The sequence below is a fragment of the Gymnogyps californianus genome, chromosome 16, assembly GCF_018139145.2.
Source record: "Gymnogyps californianus isolate 813 chromosome 16, ASM1813914v2, whole genome shotgun sequence".
NCBI lineage: Eukaryota > Metazoa > Chordata > Aves > Accipitriformes > Cathartidae > Gymnogyps > Gymnogyps californianus.
Genome location: NC_059486.1, coordinates 14,433,465 through 14,455,700, shown reverse-complemented (window position 1 = coordinate 14,455,700; position 22,236 = coordinate 14,433,465). Strand labels below are relative to the sequence as shown.

General features: G+C 42.7%; 1 protein-coding gene and 1 long non-coding RNA gene across 9 annotated transcripts in view; one reads left to right on the top strand and one right to left on the bottom strand.

Annotated features, from left to right (window-relative positions):
- The window catches only part of ATXN2 (ataxin 2), a 52,630-nt gene extending 35,838 nt beyond the window's left edge, over window positions 1–16,792 (top strand). For 5 of the 8 annotated variants that reach the window (XM_050906996.1, XM_050906994.1, XM_050906992.1 and 2 more), the window contains 6 exons: window positions 312–444; window positions 4,816–4,869; window positions 10,395–10,540; window positions 11,425–11,652; window positions 15,085–15,253; window positions 16,144–16,792. In XM_050906996.1, coding sequence (XP_050762953.1) covers window positions 312–444; window positions 4,816–4,869; window positions 10,395–10,540; window positions 11,425–11,652; window positions 15,085–15,253; window positions 16,144–16,172 — 759 coding nt within the window. In that variant the 3' untranslated portion in view covers window positions 16,173–16,792. Of the gene's footprint in view, window positions 1–311; window positions 445–4,815; window positions 4,870–10,394; window positions 10,541–11,424; window positions 11,653–15,084; window positions 16,000–16,143 lie in introns of those variants that run through there. The other 3 variants (XM_050906991.1, XM_050906993.1, XM_050906988.1) reach the window with 3 other exon arrangements.
- Window positions 16,793–17,760: 968 nt separating this feature from the next.
- Window positions 17,761–21,026, bottom strand: LOC127022808 (uncharacterized). The gene is made up of 2 exons (XR_007767375.1): window positions 19,089–21,026; window positions 17,761–18,333 (listed from the first exon to the last, which is right to left on the bottom strand). It is a non-coding gene; the product is annotated as an uncharacterized LOC127022808 (long non-coding RNA).
- Window positions 21,027–22,236: the final 1,210 nt, after the last annotated feature.

Genomic DNA, 22,236 nt, shown 5'->3' with positions numbered 1-22,236 from the left:
AGGCTTTTAAATATACATATGTAATTGGATAAATATATAATTACATATATAAGCTTACCACATTATTAGAGTGGCAAAAATTAGATATGCCAATGGTTTTTGTCAGTTTCTAGCCCACTGCAGAAAATGTGCTTAAATTTTTAGAAAGAATTGGGATAATTGTGATAGTATGAAATCTTTAGTTTGCTCTGCATTTTAGTAAGGCCAAGCTATTACTGTTTCTAAGTACGTAATTATTGTTTAGATGGCACTAGTTTCTTTGTAATAGTCCTCCAATTAACTGTCTGTTTTCTTATTTCTGTTGAATGCAGCATCCTCATGTTTATAGCCCTGTAATACAGGGCAACGCTAGAATGATGGCACCACCAACACACGCACAGCCTGGTTTAGTATCTTCTTCTGCAACACAGTATGGTGCGCATGAACAGACGCATGCTATGTATGGTAGGAAACGTTTTGTGTTATATGTAACTTTTTAAGTTCTTATGTTGTGCAGGGATGTATTTAATCTCAAGCTTCAAACATGGGTATCATTCAGATTACACCAGTAGATGTGGTTTATATTTCATAAGATGATGAGCAGAGCATTGAAAACTGAGCCACCTGGTTAAAATGAAAACTCAAGTATGCTGATTTCAGTAGGATGCCAGTGACCAAGATGAAATTTCAACCTGGGAGCTGCTAAAGAATATCTGCTGAAAGAAGTTTGTTCAAGTTCTCTTGATGCTCTTGACACAACATCCCTTGATTGTTTCTTGATTATAATTAGGACTTGTTTTATTGCAAGGCTATGACCTCAGTTTCAAAACTTGACTTTAGTTCTGACAACTAGTGAAATGCTGTCTTTATGATACTGCTAGCATTATTAACAGTATGAACACTGCTGTTTAAGCAAAATAAAACATGTGTTGCTTACCTTTCTTTTTTGGTAAGTCAAGAATAAGTATATGAAACAGCTCATGTATTGCTCTGACTTTGACAATTAGTCTCCAGCATTATCAGATGGGCATATTTCACTTACAGTGAAGTGCTGAAAATGTGGGTTACCTTGTTACAAAGTAAAATGTGAAAGAAATTCTAAAGCGTTATAAATGTATGATAAATCAATGCCCAATTCAGAGGAAAAAACTTGCTGCAAAACATGCTATTGAAAGAGGTAGAATCAAGGTTGCTAGAAGGCTTGGAAATTGTCATAAAATGTCAAAACAGCAGATGGTCTCTTGAAAACGTGGCATTTCAATACTTGTTATAGCATCTGAGGAAGACTTTTATTGGGTCACGTATATTATTGACTTAGATTCTAATAAAAGATTTTCTGTACCTTTAGACATCTTTGTATGTTTTCCGGTGCTTAGTTTTACACTGCTACTTAATGGAAGTCCCTGATGTGTCATGAAAACTTACAAGGCTAAGAATCTGAAGTTTAGTGTGAAATTAATTCTGATTTTAAAAAGTCTGTGTCTTCCCATCTGAAAACATCCTGTCAGATCTCTGCAGTGATATGGTAACATAGCTAAGAAACAAAAATAATAGAGAGAAACCTTTTTTGACACTTGGAGGAAGAACATTTCAGCTCATTTGTGCTGAAGCTGAAATGGAAGTTACTTGTAGAGATTAAGTCTTTCTCTCACAGGTCCTTGCTAAATGTATTACTTTGATCTTTTCAACTCTTGTGCTTGAGGTGTCCATGTAAACAGATCTTCTGTCTGCTTTTTCATTAGATTAAATAGAATTCCGATAAAGTGAATGATCAAAGGCTTTCAGACCTTTATTGGTGAAAACTCTCCTCTCAAATCCTAATTAAAATAAAACCAAACATGAGATAATCTGAGATTTGATTCAAAATGGTTGCATGTGACTTCCTAGCAATTTCCCATTGTGCACCATCCTTATCTTCTGTAACCAGTGGGTTCTACAGCATTGCAGTATAAGCCCGTTCCCTTGGTTGGCTTTGATCAGATGTCCGTATAGTTTTTTCACTGATGTTCTAACTTGCAACTGTTAGATCTCATTTTGTGTTGGTTTTGCAGCTTGTCTGTTGTAGGTATGTGACTACCTACCAGTGCAAACAACTAAGTTGGGTCAAACTTGAGAATTCTTTGGTATTTCCTGCCATGTAATTAAATATTACTTTTCCAAAAGCACCTAATTTAACAGAAATGGCATGTCCTCCTGTGTTCTTTCAAGGAGCTACTTGGTGACTCTTCTAAACATTCTCCCGCCTTCCCAGTAAATGATCAAGTGCTTGAAATTCTTGTTATTGAAACCATTCAACCCAGCTGGATCATGAACTCCATATGAGAGACTTTTTTAAAGAGTATGTTTTTGCCATGTGCAGACGTGTTTATTGCCTAGTGAACATGAATTGGCTCAAATGTACCCTTAACCTGCAAAGTTTACAGTTAGCTACACATGAAATGACTTCTGATGTAGTGCAGCACTGTCTCAGTTCAGATTTTTGCAAGTCTTCCATGTGCTGAGTACTTGAAGACCTTGCCTAGACGGATTGTGGTTCCTCAGAATGTGTCCATCTGTAATGTATTCACTTCAGCTTCCATTTATTGATATGGGAACGCTTGGGAAAAATGTAGAAATGCCTAAGGTGATAAATATAAGCTGCTTATGGAGACGTTGCTAAAGAACAACATGATGGAATCATTCACATCTGATTGAGTGACTATAAGAAAGTATCCGTAACTTATGTTCTGTGTTTTGAGAATCTTAAGTTTACCCACAGTACCTTTGAACTAAATATACCAATGTACTTTGATTCTGGTCCTCTCTTAAAACTAATTTGAAAGCACAGAATAACAGCTTCCTGAGAAACAACAACCACTGCTGCTTTTGATTTCTGGAGCACTTGCTCAGACAAGTTCTCAGATTTCCTTTTGGGTCTTTAAAATTGCTATCTGATTTGTTTTTTTAAAATATTTATTTTTAAATGTCCGTGTCCCCCCGCCCCATCCCCATCCCGTCCTCCCCCCCCCTTGATATCAGGATTCAGTGGGCTATACTGCCCTTTTATCCTTCAAGGTACTAGTGCTTTCTTTGAGATGATTCTTGCAAAATTCACGCAATTTTTTTCCTGTGTATGTGGTAGAGAGAAGATGTCTGCAAGGACAACCGCACTGAGACGTGGGGGTTGGGGGGCACTGCTTATGAAGTATTCTTAAGGTGTGAAATGTTTTCTGGTGAGATCTGAAACTCCATCTTCACCAATGATTTGGGAGAAGTTGAAAGTCTGTGGCAAGTAGTAACTGCCTGCCAGTGAAGAGAAATGCCTGTTGATCCATTAAGTGAACTACCCTTACTGCCAAAAGCTTGGTTTTTGTTTTCCTTCCCGTCTCGTGAAGAGATAGCTGAATCCAAAATACATACAGTGACCTACACTTGTTGATAAGCACTCTTCCATTTTAAAGAAAAATATTTTTGTCTAATGCTGTTTAATGGGATATTTCTGCACTTCTGGGATTTCTTTGCCAGTCGTTACAGTGTCCTGCTTCTGTTTCACAACCCGCTGTTGACAAGAGCTCAAGAGAAGCAGAGCAGCTGAGCTGCGTGGTTGCCAGTAGACCCAGCTAAACGTATGACGGAGGAGTGTTTAAATCATTGGGTTTTTCCCCTCAAAACACAATTGGGAAGGACAATGTTCAAGCAACTATCTTTCTTCCTGTCTACCAGCCAGACGATAAAAACGTCTATTACACACTTCAGCTCGTAACTTCTGGAGATGTGAGCCACTTAGATGTCCTTGTCAAGGAAAGTTTGAAATGCAGGCACTGCTGAAGCAGAGCAGTACGCACACCTTTAACTGCCACACGCACATACCTGAATGCGGAGTTGTCGTTCTTACCCTGCTAAACTGCACGTTGGTTTCAGAACGTACTGTCTTGTCTTGGAAGTGTTGGCTCTGTGTGATCTCCCTGATAACCAGTATCATTGGGCTGGTAGAGATTGCTGGCCATGGTTTGCAGTTTGACTGCTTGGTCTCTGTCGCACAAAGACCCAACCTTGTCTTGTGCTGTTAGTAGAAAATTTGGTTATCGAAGTAGAGGGCGGATATATTCATTCCTGTGACAATGAACTTGTGTTAGTTTTACAATGTAGCTGAATTGCCTGTGTTTTCTGGAGTCCTCTGAAAAACTTAACTTCTGTGTTTAAAACAAACTTGTGTAAAACCGGACCTTGGTTTTATACAGATGCATTTCCTGTTTTTTGTGCTCTCATTCCTGTCCCCATTCTCCCTTCCCCTTTCCCCTTCTGCATATGTTTTGCTGGTCTGGTGTTGTCTCTAACTTTTTATCTGGTTTCTGTCTCAGCAGTAGAGTAAATTCTATTACCCTGATAGTACAATGGTGGATATAATATAAACTTCAGAGGATTCTCCAGGGACTAAGAGTGAACCAGTCACCAAAGGTGTCTTGGAACTGTTAAGAATGACAGTGATATAGCTGAAAAAGCAAGGGGCCAATTTCTGTTTTAGTGTAATTACATTTTAACCTTCTTATTACAGTGGACTGTAATAGACCATTAATTGACATAAAGTTTATATTTGTGTTAATTAAGAACTGAAGACCTCAGTGTCACAGTTAAGAAGGAAGGCTTACTTGAGACTTGTGTTGTTTCATCTCCACTCATTTGCAAAACTAAATATCCAGCTCTAATAGCACCTAAGTAAATAAAAATATCTGCATGGTTCTACAATCTTAAAAAAAAAAAATAAAATTAAAAAAAAAAATGACGCTGACCTTTCCAGAAGACGGGAAGTATGCACGTGGCAAGAGGCTAATTTACCTTTCTATTTCCCAAATTCAGCATGTCCCAAAATACCATACAGCAAGGAGACAGGCCCTTCTTTCTACTTTGCCAGTGAGTTGGGTTTTTTGTACTAATTTTGATTGTACAGAAAAGCACTTTCTAAAGAACAGATGTTAAAGGAATGGGACGTGTTGAGGGAACAAGTTTCCTTGCACCAAACCAGTATGTGGAAAACGCAGGAAGGTTCCTTTCAATGGACGGGGGGGTGAAGCTGTTGAACAGATTTATATGACCACAGGAAGCTGATTTGTCGTTTTTTTTAAATGTATTTTGCATGTCAAATAATCTCTGACTTTACTACCCAGTCTTTTCGTCTGCAACCAGAAGTGAGCGCTGCATGTGGATAACCTCTGCTTAAAACCTGGGTGAACTGCCACGCTCCCTTTCTTTCATGGCCTAAACGGGATTTTTAAAACTTGGCAAGTTAATCTGCTTCCTAAAAGGAGAAGTATCTTGTGCCTCATCTCTTTAGAAAGCTGTGGCTCAAGTTCTGAGCCCCTTGGAGGAAATAACTTGAGTTGCAGTTAGGTGAAGGAAGTTTTCTGCAGAGTTACTTTGGTGCCACTGAAGGAGTGCTGTGAACAATGTACTTTGTGATTATTATAACAAGAGTGACTAGATGAGGGCTCCTTGCTGGTGCATAGCATCACATGCTTCCTCCTTGGCAGATGAACATTATCAGGTACGTTACCTGGCTCCGGTGCTCCTATGTGGTGTTGCTGGTGACCTACATCAGTGTAAGCAGTGGGAGAGGGGCCGATGTTCTCCATGCTCTCAGTATACAACAGCTAATACAGACTTCAGTTGTGTACGTGTACTGGGAGAGGCAGACAACTAAAAAAAATACTGCCTTGTGTGTTGGTGTTCATCATAGCACTTGGAGGAAGCTGGTTTTTGGGGGATGTGGTTGCAGGATGAGCTGTAGCTGTCACCCAAGACACGGGAAAGGAGGACTTGCAGTTTCAGGGTATTTTCGTACTTGCTCCTGTCCTGCAGCGAGACTTGTTGCTGTGTCTGTCTGCAAGTCCGTGCAGCCTATACCAGGCACTCTTCTGGGGTTTTTTGAGTTAGCTCATGCAAGAGGGATGTGAGAAATACCACTCGTTCTCCAAAAATCTCTTCTGGAACAGACTTCCTGTGTTTCTTGTACAGAAACGGTTCTGCATGAACTAGTGGTGTAGGATGCTGACCTGTCCTGTTTTCATGCGTCTTGGTTTGGTGCACTGAAATAACTTTAATAAGCTCGTTCCTTTCGTGGATGATCTTTTAAGTGAAGTCCACTCTACCTGTGTAAAATGACTTCTTTAAATGTTTGTATTATGAAAGAAACATTTGCTATTTCTTTGCTTCCTACCATTCAGGTCTTTTAAATGTAGTTATCCTCACCATCTTACTGGGTCTGGCAATAGTTTTGAAGTTTGTTCACTGGTCAGTTCTTGAAAATAGGCTCTTCAGTGCATCTTTGGATGATGACCAACGATGACCACCATTGGCAGCGTTGAAATTCCAACCAGGGAAAATATGAAATTAATTATATGGTTTTTGCATATACCCTTGTAGCTGGGAGTTCTGCTTGGTTTCTGCTGCTCTGACCTCTTTTGATTTCAGCTCCTTCTGTGGGTTTGATGGCTGACTACTACTTGTTTGCCTCTCAGAAAAATGGGTTGCACTTTTGTAGAGTTGAATTCAGTAATTCAATCCATCTGATATTTTTGCTCCCTTCATGACTGAATCACTTATCTTCACTGTGTATCCCTGCAAGGTTAGTGCAGTTAAATATTTCATGTTAGGAACCGACTTGATCAAAAAGATGCTGAAGTGAAGCAGGTTAGCCCAGGGAGTATTTCTGAGGGAGAGGAACTTAAGGCATAAAGGGTGAGCAAAACAGTGTATTTGTGCTGGAATGAGCTGAGGTTACTTGCAGCAAGGAGATATGCAGAGCTGTTTTGTCCTTTCCTAGAGCTTTCTCAGCACTTTCTTGGATACTAGGTGGTCATTTGGAAAATCTCCAAAGTACTGACAGTTGGGGGAAAATGTTGGATAATTGGTGAATTTTTTTTTTTTTTTTCCCCTTCACCTCCTGTCTTATCTTGTTTGCTCTTTGGTATGTGTAGTGAGCTGTTTTGATGAACAGGCAAAAATTCTTGAAAAAAGTCACAGTGAAAGTGCTTTAGTTATGGCTAAGCAGGTGAATTTCTCATGACTATTTTGCAAGACTTCTTTCACAGGCTTGCTAGTCTCATTGGCTTGTCATGAACTATTAATTGCACTAGCTAAACGTGGAAAACCTTTTACATTTCTAGAGTTGAAGTTTGAACGCTGATTTTGAACTAACAAAGATCTGTGCACGTATTTCAGACTTGCTGCAACTCATCCTGAACTGTTCTTGATTTGTATGCAGTATCTGTACAGGATTTAGATAAGTGTCCAAATAACAGTTTTTGAAAGGCACTTTTAATATTACTATTAAAACATAATTTGCAGCAGCATCTGAAGTAGTTTTAACCAAACTTGTAGAGCTTATTAGAATAATCTGTTAAAGACAAAATGGGGGAGAGGAGAAGCTAGGCAAATAGCAATTCTTCAATATAAAAAATCTGGTACTTTAAATGCAAAGCTATGGATAAAAGGTATTAGAAGGTTATGGAAGAGCTGCTACTATGACAAAAACTTGATCCTCCCCTCACTTCTGTATCTGTTCTTTAGGGTACTGTTCCTCAGTTTAACTGGTTTCTTAAGAGAGAAATTCTTCATTGTGAAGTTTCATTGTATCTGCTTCAGAATAACTTAGTTTATTATTCTCTCGGCTATAAAGAAATGAAAGATGAATTGCACAAATGGTTTAAGGGAGTACCACATTATTTCGGGGGCTCTTAACAAGTAATGTGGCAGGATGTGGGAAGCCTTGAATATCTTACAACTTGGAATTAATTTTCATGTACATGTTAAAACCTCTTGAATGGAGTTGAAGTTAATTTGTAGTCAGGCGTGCCAGCTCTGTGGCTGGGGCAGTGGGATGAGAGCTGAGGAAGATTTCTGGTAGCGTGCCCTTTGGCAAGCAAGTCAATCGGGCTATGCATTTATTTCTATTACTTTGACAGAGATAATAACTTTTGGCCTTCTTCAGAGTGTGTATAATAATGAGGTTGAGAACTTTTCCTACTGTAGAAAGCCATAAACTTTATACTGTAAAAAAGATCAGTGTTTTCAGTGATAATTTTCACATAGCTGTTGTAAGAAGGAGCGATGTTTGAAAGTCAAATAGAAGTGTGGTGGGGATGCTGCTGCAAAATAAATTTTAGTAGTGATATGAAAAAAAAAAAGACTTTGCTTGCATTTGAAAGCGTAACAAAGTGCTATGGCAGAAGATACTGGTAGTTTTGACAGTGTGCATAGAAAATATCGAGGTGTTTTCAAAACCCCTCTCAATCAGGAATGCTCATAGTGTATGAGTATACTTGTACACTCGTGCTTAAGTACACTTACATGCTCATGCATAAGTATGTTAGGGTCAACTCAGACTGCAAGAATTTAGGGTTACAAATGTATATGAAGTTCATCTGCATTAATAGCCTGAAACTGTAGTGCACATCACTGTTAGACCATTTGCTCAGCGAAGATTTAATAGAGCTTTCAAGACAGCAGGGCAGGATTAAGTTCAATGTGGTAGGCAGTTATTTTCTAAAGGAGAGACCTTCATAGTGGCCTGTACAGGGGAGAAAAATCTCAATTAGGCAAAAAGATACTGTCTATATGTATGCTAGTGAGTTTGAATATGTTAGAACTAGTATTTGTAAGCTTTATAGCAAGCCAAACTGGAAGAAAACAAGTATTTGCACAGGGTAGTAGTGTATCAGGGCTGGTTCATAGAGCACAGTAGGTTTGCTGTCTTTTTGAGACCTGCTTTTGCTGAATAGTATTGGGCTTTCAGATGCAGCTACATTTTTGTCCATTTTCTCCACCCATCTTGTCTTTCATCCTTTACGTACACTCAGGCAGTTCTGTGTATTCATGAACTTAGAGCCCAGCACAGTGAAACTCTTCAGAAGCTGCAGCAAACAGTTACTTGCAGAAGTGAGATAACACACCTCACTAGCCCTGAATACATGGGGCAGGTGGTTGCAGCGTAACGGTTGCACTCGAAGTTTCTCTCTGTGCCCTGCTTTTCAGGTGCGTTTACTAGGGCAAGAAAACACCACTAGAAAACCCATCACTTCTAAAGGTACGCTGCAGACAGGCACTTCATTGGCCATCAAGTTCTCATATAATACAAACCCCATTAAAAAAGCTGTAACCCAATAGATAGTAAGCAGTAATTAACTTCAGTCAGAACAACAAAAAGGTACCTAAACAAATAAGGAACAGTTGCAGGGAAGATTCAGGAGCAGGTTGATAGTTTGCTTTGGCTGTTTTGTCTTTCAGCACTACTGTCAGCAAAACTAGCCTCGGTCTTGACAAGCTGTAATATTGGAGAGAGTAGTGCGCATTGTCATGTGCAGAAGCGTAGTTGCAAACTGAGGACTGGTTGTTGCACAAGATCTAACAGCAATGGAGGGGAATAGGCACAGCATCTTCATTTTCTTAGGGTCTTGCTTTCCAGTTGCATGCTTTGTGTTTAAAGGAAGACTTGCTATCATTATGGCTTTTCATACTTTCTTAGATTCCCTCAGAAGTAAAAAAAAATATTTAGTGTGGCCCATTTTGAAGCAGAACAGAGCAGGACTCCTCAACGAAGGACTTAGTGATATTAGTTTGTTGTTGGAGACTCGTATGGCTGTAGCAACAGATGTGGTTTCACTGGTGTGAAAGTCTTATGTTGTTAAGTTTTTTCCTTTTTTTGGAATTTTGTGCCTTATTTGCTACTGTTTCAAGGAATTAAGAATTTCATGACAATGTTGAGAAGCTCACAGAATGGTGGTGATCCAGAACAGACTCTGTAATTGGCCTTGAGAGGAGAGGCAAGATACAAATTTTTTGTTTTTTAGTACAAGATACTGGCTTCAGCAAAAATTTCATGCTCAAGCAGCCTCAGTTTTCTCAGCTGTTACATATATACTGTGTGTCCCTATAGCTCTTAAGCATACATGCAGTGTATATACTTTACGCTGACTGTACTGTGAGCAATTTCCAGAAGAGTAGCATGGTGAGGTTAGCCAGGTATAAGGCCAAAGAATTTTTTGGATGGTGGAAATAAAAATGGCTTGTAACACCTTTGAAAAGTATATTTCAGGAAAAACTAAATTGTATGAAAATGATAAATTTGATATTTTAAACTGGTCTGTTTGACAAAACAAAAGATGAAATACTGCTTTTTTCTATGTAGTATCTGTTACATTGTCAAACTAGGGAAGATGAACTGTCTAATTATGGTTATTTATAGACTTTCCTGCAAAACCAAACTACACAAAAGCAAGGTAAGATACTCAGCTATTTGCAAGATAAATATTTTTTTTAGAAGGGGGAGGGAATATATTTACAGTATGTTTGAGAGATAGTGAAATCTTCAAGTGCAGATGGTGACTTGATGAGATGCATGTTCTGTATCTGTTGTTAAATATTCTTCTCTTTCATCCTAGTTTCCACTGGCTCACTTGCTCAGCAGTATGCCCACCCTAATGCTACCCTGCATCCGCATCCTCCGCATCCTCAGCCTTCTGCCACACCAACTGGCCAGCAGCAAAGCCAACATGCTGGAAGCCACCCTGCTCCTAGCCCCGTGCAGGTAACAGAACTCAAGGGAGTGAATGTCTTTAAATTGTATTTAACATGCTCTACTGGAAAGTATTGCATCTGTCTGATGCTTGACATTGATATATTGATTTCTTTGAGAGGAAAAATGGTAGGATGGAGCAGTTGCCCAAACGAACTGCATGTGACAGATCTCATGCAGGACTTGTCTAGATTCCCCTCTGTTTTCTGGAAGGAAGGAAGGAAGTAGAGCTATATAATTTAATTTTTCTCTGCTTGCAGTGGCTAGGACTCAAAGGTGGTAGGCTCATGACATAGTTTGTTAGACAGGGAAACTTGTAGCAGTCCCTTTTCCTTCGTAAGGACCAGTATCAGAGTCCAACCATTCGTTTCTCCCCCTTCACAGGGGATGAGGTGTAGCTTGTTTCCGTGTTACGATTAAGGAAGGATCATAATTTTGTCAGAGCTTTAATATGAGTGGAGTTACAACTGGAAATAGCAGATAAATGCTGAGAAGCGTTTGATTGTATTTTGTCAAAGACAAGCAGCTGAAAAGAAAATAGGCCTCATGATAGTGCTGCGTGCCTTAGTTACCTACTGGTAATAACTTTGGGCTGCTAAGTGCAACCGTGAAATATATCCAGCTCCATGGTTGCAGATTCTCCTTTTTTTTACCTGGCAGTCTAGGTTCTGTTTTCCAGAATTCTGCTCACGTGACTTTCTAGTGCAAGGAGAAAATGAGCCGGGTGGAATTGAAACGAGTTTCCTCATGACCATAGGTGTGCTGGTCCTTAGATTTGCCACTTAAAAGATTCACTATCGAGAACAGTTTTGCAAACCTTTCTTACGCTAGTTTACAGAATAAACATGTCTCGCTTCTAGACCATAACCTAAATGATCTTCTGTCTTTTTTTGCAGCATCATCAGCACCAGGCTGCTCAGGCACTCCACCTGGCAAACCCACAACAGCAGTCGGCAATTTACCACGCAGGTCTAGCTCCAACCCCACCTTCCATGACGCCAGGCTCCAATACGCAGTCTCCACAAAATAGTTTTCCTACAGCACAACAAACAGTCTTCACCATTCATCCCTCCCATGTTCAACCTGCATATACCAATCCGCCACACATGGCCCATGTCCCCCAGGTAAACACAGTTTAACAACCTTCAAGACTAAATGTCTTAATGCCACAAAGTTAGGACAGTCGGGCCTGCTGAAGTGATTTCCATTCTGTCACCTCTCAGCACAGACTACCTGTTGTGTTATTTAGGTTTCTGTCTGTACATTGCCTTTTATTTAGAATTTTACAAGATATTTGGACCTCAGCTTCCAACACCCAGTGCATCTACAACTGTAGTTTAATGAAGACATCTTAAGCTGGCACTGCTACTGAAAGAAATTGAGCTCTCTTCCCAGTTCCCGGCTCCCATCCTTGTCCTGCCCCACCGTTCTGCTCACAGAACTGTTTGGCCATGCAGCAAACCAGACTGGGGACATGATTCAGCTGAAGTGTGCCTCCCCTACCCCCATTTTAGGCTATTTCTCTGTCAAATCAGTTCACTACTCGGGTTCACTGCATGATCACAGGAAGAGCTGGCATGCAGAAAGGTTGGAGGTGAGAGCTGAGTGGAGGAAGGCTGAATTGCTGCTTTTGGTGGCAGTTTTAGGCTCTGCATTGTAGTCAAATTTATACAAGTACATCCAGTAAAGGATATTACACAGGATTACTAGGGAGTAGCAAGGCACTGCAATGGGAGATAGGTGAGATTCAGTTCAGATGACTGCAAGACAATCTTTGCTGAAAGAGAAAACTCTGTGTGTGTGTGTGTGTGCACGTGCACGTGCATGCGTGTGTGTGTGAGATTCTAAATGAACTGCTTATGTGGAAGATCCCCGATGATTGTTGACAACAACAGTCCTTGCTTCAGGATCAGAAACCCACTTCTCTTAACTGCTTTCTGGTGGTCAACTCACTGAAAAAAGGATTTTGGGAAGGGAAGCACATGACTGATTAATCAAGAGCTCTGCGTAAAGCAGTGTTAAAAAGATTTTCTGATGTTTACTAAATCTCATGGATTTAGTGTGCTTTGTCAAGGAACAGACAGTTAATCAGTAATTTGCCTGCACAATTTCTTCTTCAGACCAAGTACTTGGTGTCTGGCTTATGCCTTCTCATACAGGTTAACAATAGTTTGGGATATCATGACTAACAGTAATTAGGGAGGTTAGTCTAATAGGTGTCCAGTCCCTTGCAGAATTCTGATAAAATCTTTGCTTTGGTCCCTGGGACAGTCAGTTGAGCCAATGAATTAATAGTTATTTAGGAACTGTTTTACTGACGTTGAGTTTTTAGCTTTTTAATTCCATTAGGCTTTTAATTTCTCTGCTTTTGTACTGTGGGAGGATAAGGAGAGGATGTCCAAACTTGACTTACTGCTGTGGCATCTTGCCGTGTCCTCCCAGGCTCTCGTTTCTGCCAGAAACAAGGTACTTTCTCCGCTCTGGTGGGACGGCACTGGTGTGAATGCCTAGGTTGTAGAGCTTCTCGGGGTGCCTTGCACGCAACCCTTCGGAAGGGTCTTGCTGCAAGCTCCTGGGTTAGTGGCATGTTCAGTGCCGTGCCTTGAAACGTGAAACATGTTTGTTTCCAGGTCAGCTTAAAGGTAAAACTATACGTGAATTGTGCTGTACACGTCACGGCCAGGCCCATGCCTGCGCTGTAGGATGCGACCATTGCCTTCTTTTCTGTGTGCCAAGCACTTAATAAGCAAACCTCGCTAAAGCACATCAGATGCAACTTTTAGTCAGAACTAACTGCTCAGTCAGGGTTTTTTAGCAATCACAGGCAAAGCCTGCCTTACCCTTGATTTTTGACTTACGCAGTCTCTTCTGCTGTAATTTTTTTTAGGATGAAAACTACAATCTGTAATCCATGATATTTTTACCAAACTAACTAACTTTTCAAAATGAAGTAGTTCCCTCAGAAATCTCTAGTGAAGGAATAACTACAGTTCTGTAAGAAATTTGAAATGCATGTAATTATTCCATTGTGGGGAAGCTAATCACTGGATTTAATAGTTTCTTAGCAGCCTCATTTCCAACTTCTGAACACAATTCTGAAATACCATGTAGTAGGAGTTTCAGTTAGGCTAACACAGGGGATCAACTGAATTTCCCTTTAGGTTATCAGATGAATCTTGAGCTGTTAGATATCTCACTTGAGAAACAGTACTTTAAAATTCATTACAGAGTACTGTCAGCTGCCAATTTGCAAAGCGTTTGAGCCACAGCAGAAAATTTTTATCCAATGTGTGTATTGAAGGCAGCTGCTATATGAATAGCTGCTTTATAATGATGACTGCTATAATAGCATGTTTGTCAAAGTAAAAATGGTGCTGATCCTGAAAGGTATTTCTGTTTCACAGCCTTATCTTCTAAGCCTTTTTTAGAGCAAGAGTGAGATTTGAATTGCAGTTCCTGCCTTTAAAGGCTTCTTGAGTGCTACTAATACAGTGCAAGTCTGATAAAAAGTTTGAGGAATGTCTCTGAGTCAAGTAACCCTTTTGTCTGTAAGAAATAAAATTGTAGCCACTACCTGCTATCTGTCTTTACTGGCGTGTGAAACTTGTGAGACTGCAGTTATTGCACCGTAGTGCTCTGTTAATGAGATAAGGTAGAAAGACAAAGCAAACCTTAGATACAAATGCCTTCCCCCCCCCCCCCAAGAGAAACCACTGAGAGCTCTAGAGTTCCTTAATGTTTTGTGCTTTTAAGAAACTAGTGTTTACTAGCTTTTTAAACCAAAAAATCGATGACCTCTGGAGTCACGAACAGCTCTGAGCTAAAGAAGCCAACTGACAAGTTGCTGAACTTGTTTGCGAGAAGGTGATCAGCCATTGTAAAGATTAATCTCCTTTTTCCACTGAGACTTAACTATGATTGCTTAGATTACACAAGGACCTTAACTGTGATGAGCTTAACTAGAAACAGAACAAAGCTGACCTAACAGTATAAAGGGATGAAAACACTCATCTTAGAATGACTGCTTGGGTGAACGATAATATGGGCACAGGTCACTGGAGAGAGTGGTTTCTAGGGCAGGGAGCCATGAAAGAACGTGGCGTTGTGTAATGAGCAGCTGAGGAAGGGATGCCAGACTCCCAGTGCGTGTGAAGTTCGTATCTGTACCCGGTGCATTCTCTGCATAGGAAGTGCTTTGATCCAGGTTACTAACAGTAATGTTTTGAAGATTTGTTGCTGAGGTTATTTTTTTTTTAAATATCCCACTGTTTAATGCTGGCAGTTTCTCCCAGCGCTCACTGTCCAAATGGCTAAAATTGAGAATGTGACTCAGAGCCAGCAGTAAGGATTTGAGCCTTTTTTTTTTTTTTATTTTTTAATTTTTTTTTTTAGTTATTATTTTTGTGTTAAGATCTCTGACTTAATCCCTATAGCTAATCTAGTTAAAATGGAGTAAATCTCTGGATTTACTGGTACAGCTGGAGAAAACTTGCCAGTCATGTGGCCAGGAGTGATGCCTCCTTGTGACCATTATACTAAAGAGCTCTTTGTTTCAGGCTCATGTACAGTCAGGAATGGTTCCTTCTCACCCAACTGCCCATGCTCCAATGATGCTAATGACGACACAGCCACCTGGTGGTCCCCAAGCCGCCATCGCTCAAAGTGCACTACAACCCATTCCAGTCTCGACAACAACACATTTCCCCTATATGACGCACCCTTCAGGTGAGGAGTGTGTGCCCGGGAGACCTGCACCTTAACTGAGCCAGGTCGTAGTAGTGAGGAGAACTGTTACGAACCAGATTTGGGGAAAAGAACGAATAAAACCTTGAGATGTCCTTGTAGAGTGGCAGGCTGCTGAAGGCAGGCTGTTTCTGCATTTTGCGTTTACGCTTTGCCAGCCCGAATGCGAGCCTAGATAAGCGTACGAGATTTAGCTAATTTAGCGAAGACTTTGCTTCTCTCTAGCTGAAGTAGAGAAACGGATAACTATGCAGACATTGGCACTGTGGGACCGTGTTCTTCCAGGTTTTGCCGTGGTTTTGCTGTGGGGGATGGACTGTCTGTGTAGCCTGTTTATAATGATCTGGGGTTTTATTAAATTTAAAGTGATTGGTCTTGAGGATAGGAGTGAAAATGTTGCTCGGGGGTAGGGCTGTTAGATTTCTAATGACTGAAGTAAAGTGACAACTGAAGTCTAATCTTTAATTCAGAGTAACATTCTGCAGCTTTACTTTTTGGGAAAAGTAGGTGCTGTATGACTTCTTTCCACTTTAAATTTAACCTTGCTTAGGTTTCTTTATTATTCATTTCCAAACAGCCTCTAAACTTTTGTAGTGAACTAGTTACCTGATCTTGTTTCTTGGGGAATGTGTGAGCAGAACAAGGCTGCTTTCTGAGGGTGTAGGTAGGGAAAAAAGCATCCAAAGGACATCTGGATATGCAGGGTTTTGTTTTGTTCTCTTAAAAAGAAAAAAAAAAAAAAAAAAGGAAAAAAAAAGAAAAAAGAAAAAAAAGAAAAAGTTCAACTCAGTAGTTGTCCTGTGACCACTTTACTAGCAAACTGTTGTGTGGCTTGCCAATTTATTATTTACATTTGAACTTTTTTTTTACAGTACAAGCCCACCACCAACAGCAGTTGTAAGGCTCATCTGGAATAACTGAAAGGCTGGATACCTTTTGTAGGCCAAATACCCTCCTTCTACTGCTTCTGCCAACTGGAAGCACAGAAAACTAGAATTTCATTTTATTTTGTTTAAAAAAAAAAAAAAAATTGATTTCTTGTAACATCCACTAGGAATGCTAACAGTTCATCTTGCAGTGGGAGAGATTCGGACTGAGTAGAGGCATTTAGGAACTTGTGGGCTATTCCATAATTCCATGCACTGTATCTGAGTCCTGCAAGTGCCCCAACTCTGCTTGCTGAAAACTGGAAGTTATTTATTTTTTAATGACCCTTCAAAGTTACGAACTCATCAGCTAGCAAAAGAAGTAACAAGAGTGATTCTTGCTGCTATTATCACTAAAAATCAAGACTTGGAGATCCCTTTTACTTCTAACTAAACTTGAAACAGGTTCAGTAAAAAAAAAAAAAATTCTAATCGTCAAACTGATGAATTATTATTTATAAATCACGTTTGATGAGATGATCACTATCGTGAGACAGTGATGTAACTTTTAAGTTAAGAAAACTTTTACTTTGTAGATAATATAAAATAAAAACTTAAAAAAAAATTAAAAAATAAAAAAAGTTTTAAAAACTGACCTACTTAGTGTTTGTGTCTTGTTTTACCGGTATCTTACTTCCATGTGTTCTCCAGCTTTCGCTCCAATTTGGAGCGAATGTTTTATTTAGCGTCAGGTAAGCTTTGCCGTGTGTGTCTGTCGTGTGCTGCTGCCGTTGCCGTGTGTGTGCCCCACACCGTGAAACCAAATCCGTCGTATGTGACTTGCAGGGCCGTTGCAAAAATAAGTGAAAGGTTTCAAGACGGGAAGTTGGGTACAGGTTTTAAACAATTTCTTGTGTTCAGGTCTATTCCCTAATGCCTCATGTTCTGGCTGGTGTCACAGAAGATGTCACAACTGAGCCTTGAGGTTTAAGATGACAAAACTGTACAAGTCGGTGGTGCTGCTGGAGAAGGGAAGGAAGAAATCGGGGTAAGCATAGCAAAATGACCGGTAGAAAGATGGGGAAAAGGATGGGAGAAGGCAGTTGACTACTACTTCAGTAATGCGTAGACTAGTTATCACTGCTTCTGAAGTGCTGTGGTCTTCCTGACCGTTCTGTACGGTGCAGGCGTCCTACGGTGGCTCACCAAAAGGTGATGCTGGTTAAACTGGATTATATTGCACTTCAGAGGTAGGGCAAGTAAACTGTACCAGCTTTCACGGACAGCAGTTAACGTCACATTGTGGCTTGGTGAAAAACACGCAGGGGAGTACAAATACTGCTGCAGCTTCTGTCTTAATCCTTCCAGGTCAGCTAGTGCAGTAAAACGTAATGAATTCATGTTCGGGTGGGCAGCAGGGGGCATGAGACCGTCGCAGGCAGTGATGGTGACTTGGGGCAGGACTCCTTGAATGAGTCTTCCGAGAAGGAACAGCTTGCTTACACAGGCTGTTGGCTTCCTTTTCATTTCTAAGGGAAGGTTTCTGTCTCTTAGCATCCAGTACTTGTTAAAATAGTATCCAAGCACTTAGAGAGAATCAGACTAAAGACTAAAACTGAGAAACAAGTTCTAAAAACGGTTTATTAAAAGCAGATTTTTTTATATTATGGTCAAATTGCATTATTCAAGAATAAGTTACTTGTACAGTACATACAGAAACAATATATAGAAAAGCCTACTATACAAGAAGAACTCTTCTGTGCAGGTGAAAAGCAGAATTTTCAGATCAGTATGCTTTTCATCCAACGAACTGTTGGCTTTAATCATCCTGCTAAAGGCTGAGTTAGAGAATGCACAGTCGCCTCCCCACCTCTGCTAGTTGCTGGCGAAGGTTAGGGTCTGTTCAGATCGAACAAGCTTAAATTAAAATTTGGAATACTGTACTCAAACCTGTTAGTCAAGATTTCAAGACTTTATATGCTTGTTAGAGTAAAACTGCATTGGTTGGATGACAGCAGTGTTCCATGGTCCAGAAACTCTAAGAAACGAGAAGCTTTGGCCTCACCCTGGACCTGGACCTCGTCCTCGAAGTTTTGCCCCAAAATAGTTTCAGTGCAAAAACGATGGGTGAGGCAATGGTGGTGTCAGTGTTTGGTAACCTGCTCTGGATTGCTGGTGCCGGTCCTCGGGGCTGGGCTGCAGGAGGGAGGGATGGATGAAGAGATTAGATAATGCTTGATGTCGTGAATGTCTTCAGAACCCGTCACCCGTAAGGACACGCAAAAGCCACCGCTGGGGAGGGTCTGTCAGCAAACAGCAAGCGGTTTCCGAAGCGCAAGATGGAGATGAGGGGGAGAAGTTCTGGCTGGACCCGAGTCTGAGGTTACGCACTAAGCCAGGTCCCTGCTGTCACAGAGCGCGAAGGCACTGCCTGTTTTGCATCTTTATTGCCAAAAACAACTGTCCTGAGTAGCTGGCTGAAATGGGGCTTCCCTCCCTAACAGCCCTCTCCCCAGCGGGGCTGCCTGAGTGCTCGTCGGGCAAGGGCTCCAGCCGAAGGCACCGAGAGTCGCTGCCGGTTGGGTCATGGCTTTGTTACGTTGGATCCAAACTCACGTTGCACGTCCCCGTCTCCAGGGCCAAGGCATAAGCCGGTGGTCGCATCCGACTTTATTTCAGCTCTAGGAAACGCTCTTTCTCCTCCATGGGAGCCCGGGAGGTGGCTATACCTGCAGCACGCAGCCGTGCCGGGGCTCTTCCCTTGGCTTCCCCTCCTCCCGAAACTCAACACCGATACTTTGTAAATGCCAATAAAAGCCCACGTGGACTGAGGAACTAAACCTGCAAAGTCCTAGGCTCTTTTCCCAAGTTACTAGAATATATAAATGCCTTCAAGTTGCTTATATTCCATAGAATGGAATGGCTTAATGTACTATAATAAAGAGGAGTACCTTACGGGCTGGATTAAGGTAGCCAAGTGTGCTGGCAGGAGCAGAGGCAGGCCGGCGTGTCAGGCTCTGACCTGTGTCGCAAGCCAGATGCTTTCTAGGAGAAACAGGATTTCAAACTCAGTCTTCCAGGAGCTGGGGAAATAGCCCAAAAAACCCCTCCGGTCCCGGTGCAGCTGGCGTTGGGACCACAGCGGGTCCGAGCTGCGGCAGAGCAGAGGACTAAGGTGGGGAGATGGTGGAGCTGGGTGGCTGGACAGCCCTTGGCTACCTCGTTGGTGAGGTCTGAGATGGAAATAACTCTATTAAATAATCAGAGCGACTTTCCCACTGCTCACTAGTGGGGAGAACGGAAGTTCGCATCCACCGGAGTTTATTTGCACAGGGGAAGCGGCTGATGGGGTGGTAATGAACTCAACATATATTTTGCTAATCAAGCACAGCAATTCCCATTTAAACTATGGAGAAACCCCTTGCAATTAAACTGCAGGTTAAAAATACCACATGCATGTGCATGTTTAGTTGTTGGTGCTCGAACAATAAGCCCCGGCGTGCCAAAACAACCCATCCCAGCAGCAGCAGCATCTGATTTATCTGGCAAGGGCTGCGCCGGCTGTGAATAGCAATCCCTTTTCCCAGCCCGTTCTTTCTTGCAGATGCTCGGAGTGTAGGGTGATTTAGGTGAGACCACCTCATCTTTTGGGGCTGCGTGGAGCTCAGCAGGACTAAAATCAGCTCTTTGAACCTTAGCAAGATTTAGCACGTGCAAGTGTTTGCCGAGGTGTGTGTGCTCCGGGAACCATGCACCAAGCAGGCAAAGGAGCCAACAACTTGTGCTCTGCTTCTTCCCTTTCACCTCTAAATGCAAGACCATGGGGAATTATTTATTAGCAATGGAGGGAGCTGACTTGCCTGGCACAAACCAGCCCTGGCTATATGCTCCTGCCATTCGGTGCAGCCTTTGTGCTGGGCCGGGGAGGAAAACGGGATGCGGATACGGCCGAGAAGCTCCAGTCGAGGACAGGGCTGGCTTTGTTTCTCCTGCAGCCTCGCCGGGTTTGGCAGCGCTGGAGGTGCGACCGGCCAGTGCAATTTGCTCTTAATGCTCCGGTTTCAAGAGTGAGTGTGCGACGGTGTGTGCTGAGCGCCGGGAAATGCTGATCCCTGCCGAAATACAGGATTGCTCCCTGTGCGCCCATTTTCAAGTCATTTTAAACAGAGGAAGGGGGGAAAAAAAGACCTTGCCTGCGCTGAATGTACAAAGACAGCCCAGGAGAGGGCTGGGGCAAGAGATGGGGAGGACAAAATGCAAATCCTAAGTGGTTTCTCAAGTCGATGGTATCCAGTTTCTCCCACCCCTCATCCTTTGACTACTACTTATAAAACCAGATTTGCTGTCACGGCCAGTCCCTGGCGTGCATTTGGCCCTGGCTATTTTGGCCCTGCCTGGTCCTGGCCCCTGCCTGTGCTATATCTGCCCTTTCTGGCCCAGCCCAGCACAACAGCGCCAGGATCTTGCCCTTCAATTCCTGACCTTGAGCAAAGCTTGGTGCCTCGGGCTTTGACTACCAACCGGGCTCACCGCGCGCTGGCTTAAGGGCAAAGCCCTGCCTAGAGGCTGGATTTTTGGAAAACTCCGTAACTCGGCCCCACGAGGCTTTTTGTTTGCTTGCTTTCAAATTAATTCCTAAATGTTAATGCTCCTGAGGGCTCCCACCTCTACTGCAATTTCAAGGAAAAAAAAAAAGGCTTTCCTGTAAGGCAATTTCAAGGCGAGTTTTGCATCCAAAATTCCGGGGAGCACCGCACGGGCTGCGCCGAGAAATCTGGAAGTTGAATGCTGCCAACATCCCCTCCTGTGTGTCACAACGGCTCCAGCCCCTTCCTTATTCTTAAAATAACGGCAGCTTCTAAGAAGTGGTTCCTCTCTCGGCGCGGCCGCGCCGGCTGCTCCAGGCGCCGGCAGGTAAAGCAGCACCAGGGCTCGGCGGCACCGACGCCTGCAGAGCCTGAACACAGCAGCAGAGATTGGGGCACGGCCGCGCTCCCGGCTCCAGAGCTGCTCTCCTTGTGCGGGTGCCTTCTCCGGGGATGGGGAAGATGTTGAGCCCTGGGGATTTGCTGGATGCACGGTTGTTCCCGCGGGAGTTACGGCAGCACCTATGTCTTGCTTGGCGTGCAACTCGCTGTGCAAGCAACCAGTGCTCCTAGGGCGAGATGCACGCAGACGAACAGGTTGAAGTGCCTGCTGTGTGTGTAATTACAGCCCTCGAGATGCCGACCCACCGGCCTCCTCCACCTAAGGCATGTCGGGGGTTGCAGCACCTCTGCGGGCTCAGGGGGGGCTGGCTGGGAGAGGCTTCTCCTCCAGGCGGGGAGGGATGCCAAAGGGACCCCCCCCTCGCCTACAAGAGGCCATTGCATAGCTTTAAATACCACCAAACTCTTGGTTACACAGTGTTTTGGGGGGGTGGGGGGGGGGGAAGCAAGCGAGAGCGGGGTGGGCAGCTGCCTGCGCTGGCAAGGTAAAAAAAATGTTTGGGGGAAAACTCACTTTAGATTTGTGCCTAAAATGCTTCCATCACCGGGATAAAACACCTCCATCACCGGGATAAAACACCTCCATCACCGGGAGGAGTGGTTTGCTGTCAGTCTCCACGTTAGTTCTCAGCTAGTGACATTATTAATGATGGAGCAGTTAGTGTTCACATCTTAATTAGCAAGGCTAATGATGTAAGTACTTTGGCTGGTGCAGGGAGTGACTGCAACTGTGCTAGGTTAAAAAAGAAGAGCAAGAAAAGCCAGTTTTTGCCTTATCTAAAAATAAAGCCCAAACTCTGATCGCGATCGTCATCTTTGCCCGACGCGGGAGCTCAGCTCTGGCAGGTCGGGCTTTGCTGGTGGGTTGGGCAGCGGCAGCACGTGCTGGGGCGGGAGGACAGGGCTCGTCTTTGCCTGCGCGGCCTTGGAGCAGCAACTGGTCAATGAATTTATAATCCACTTTATTTTTTCTTTTTTTTCCCTTTTTTTTTTTTCCTTTCTCCAATTATATGGGTGTAACGCAAGACCCCGGTTCCTTCGCTGGGCACTGTCGTGTCCAGGACGGGCGGGAGACTGAGCCCGACGGCGCGATGCTCAGCACGCAGAGACG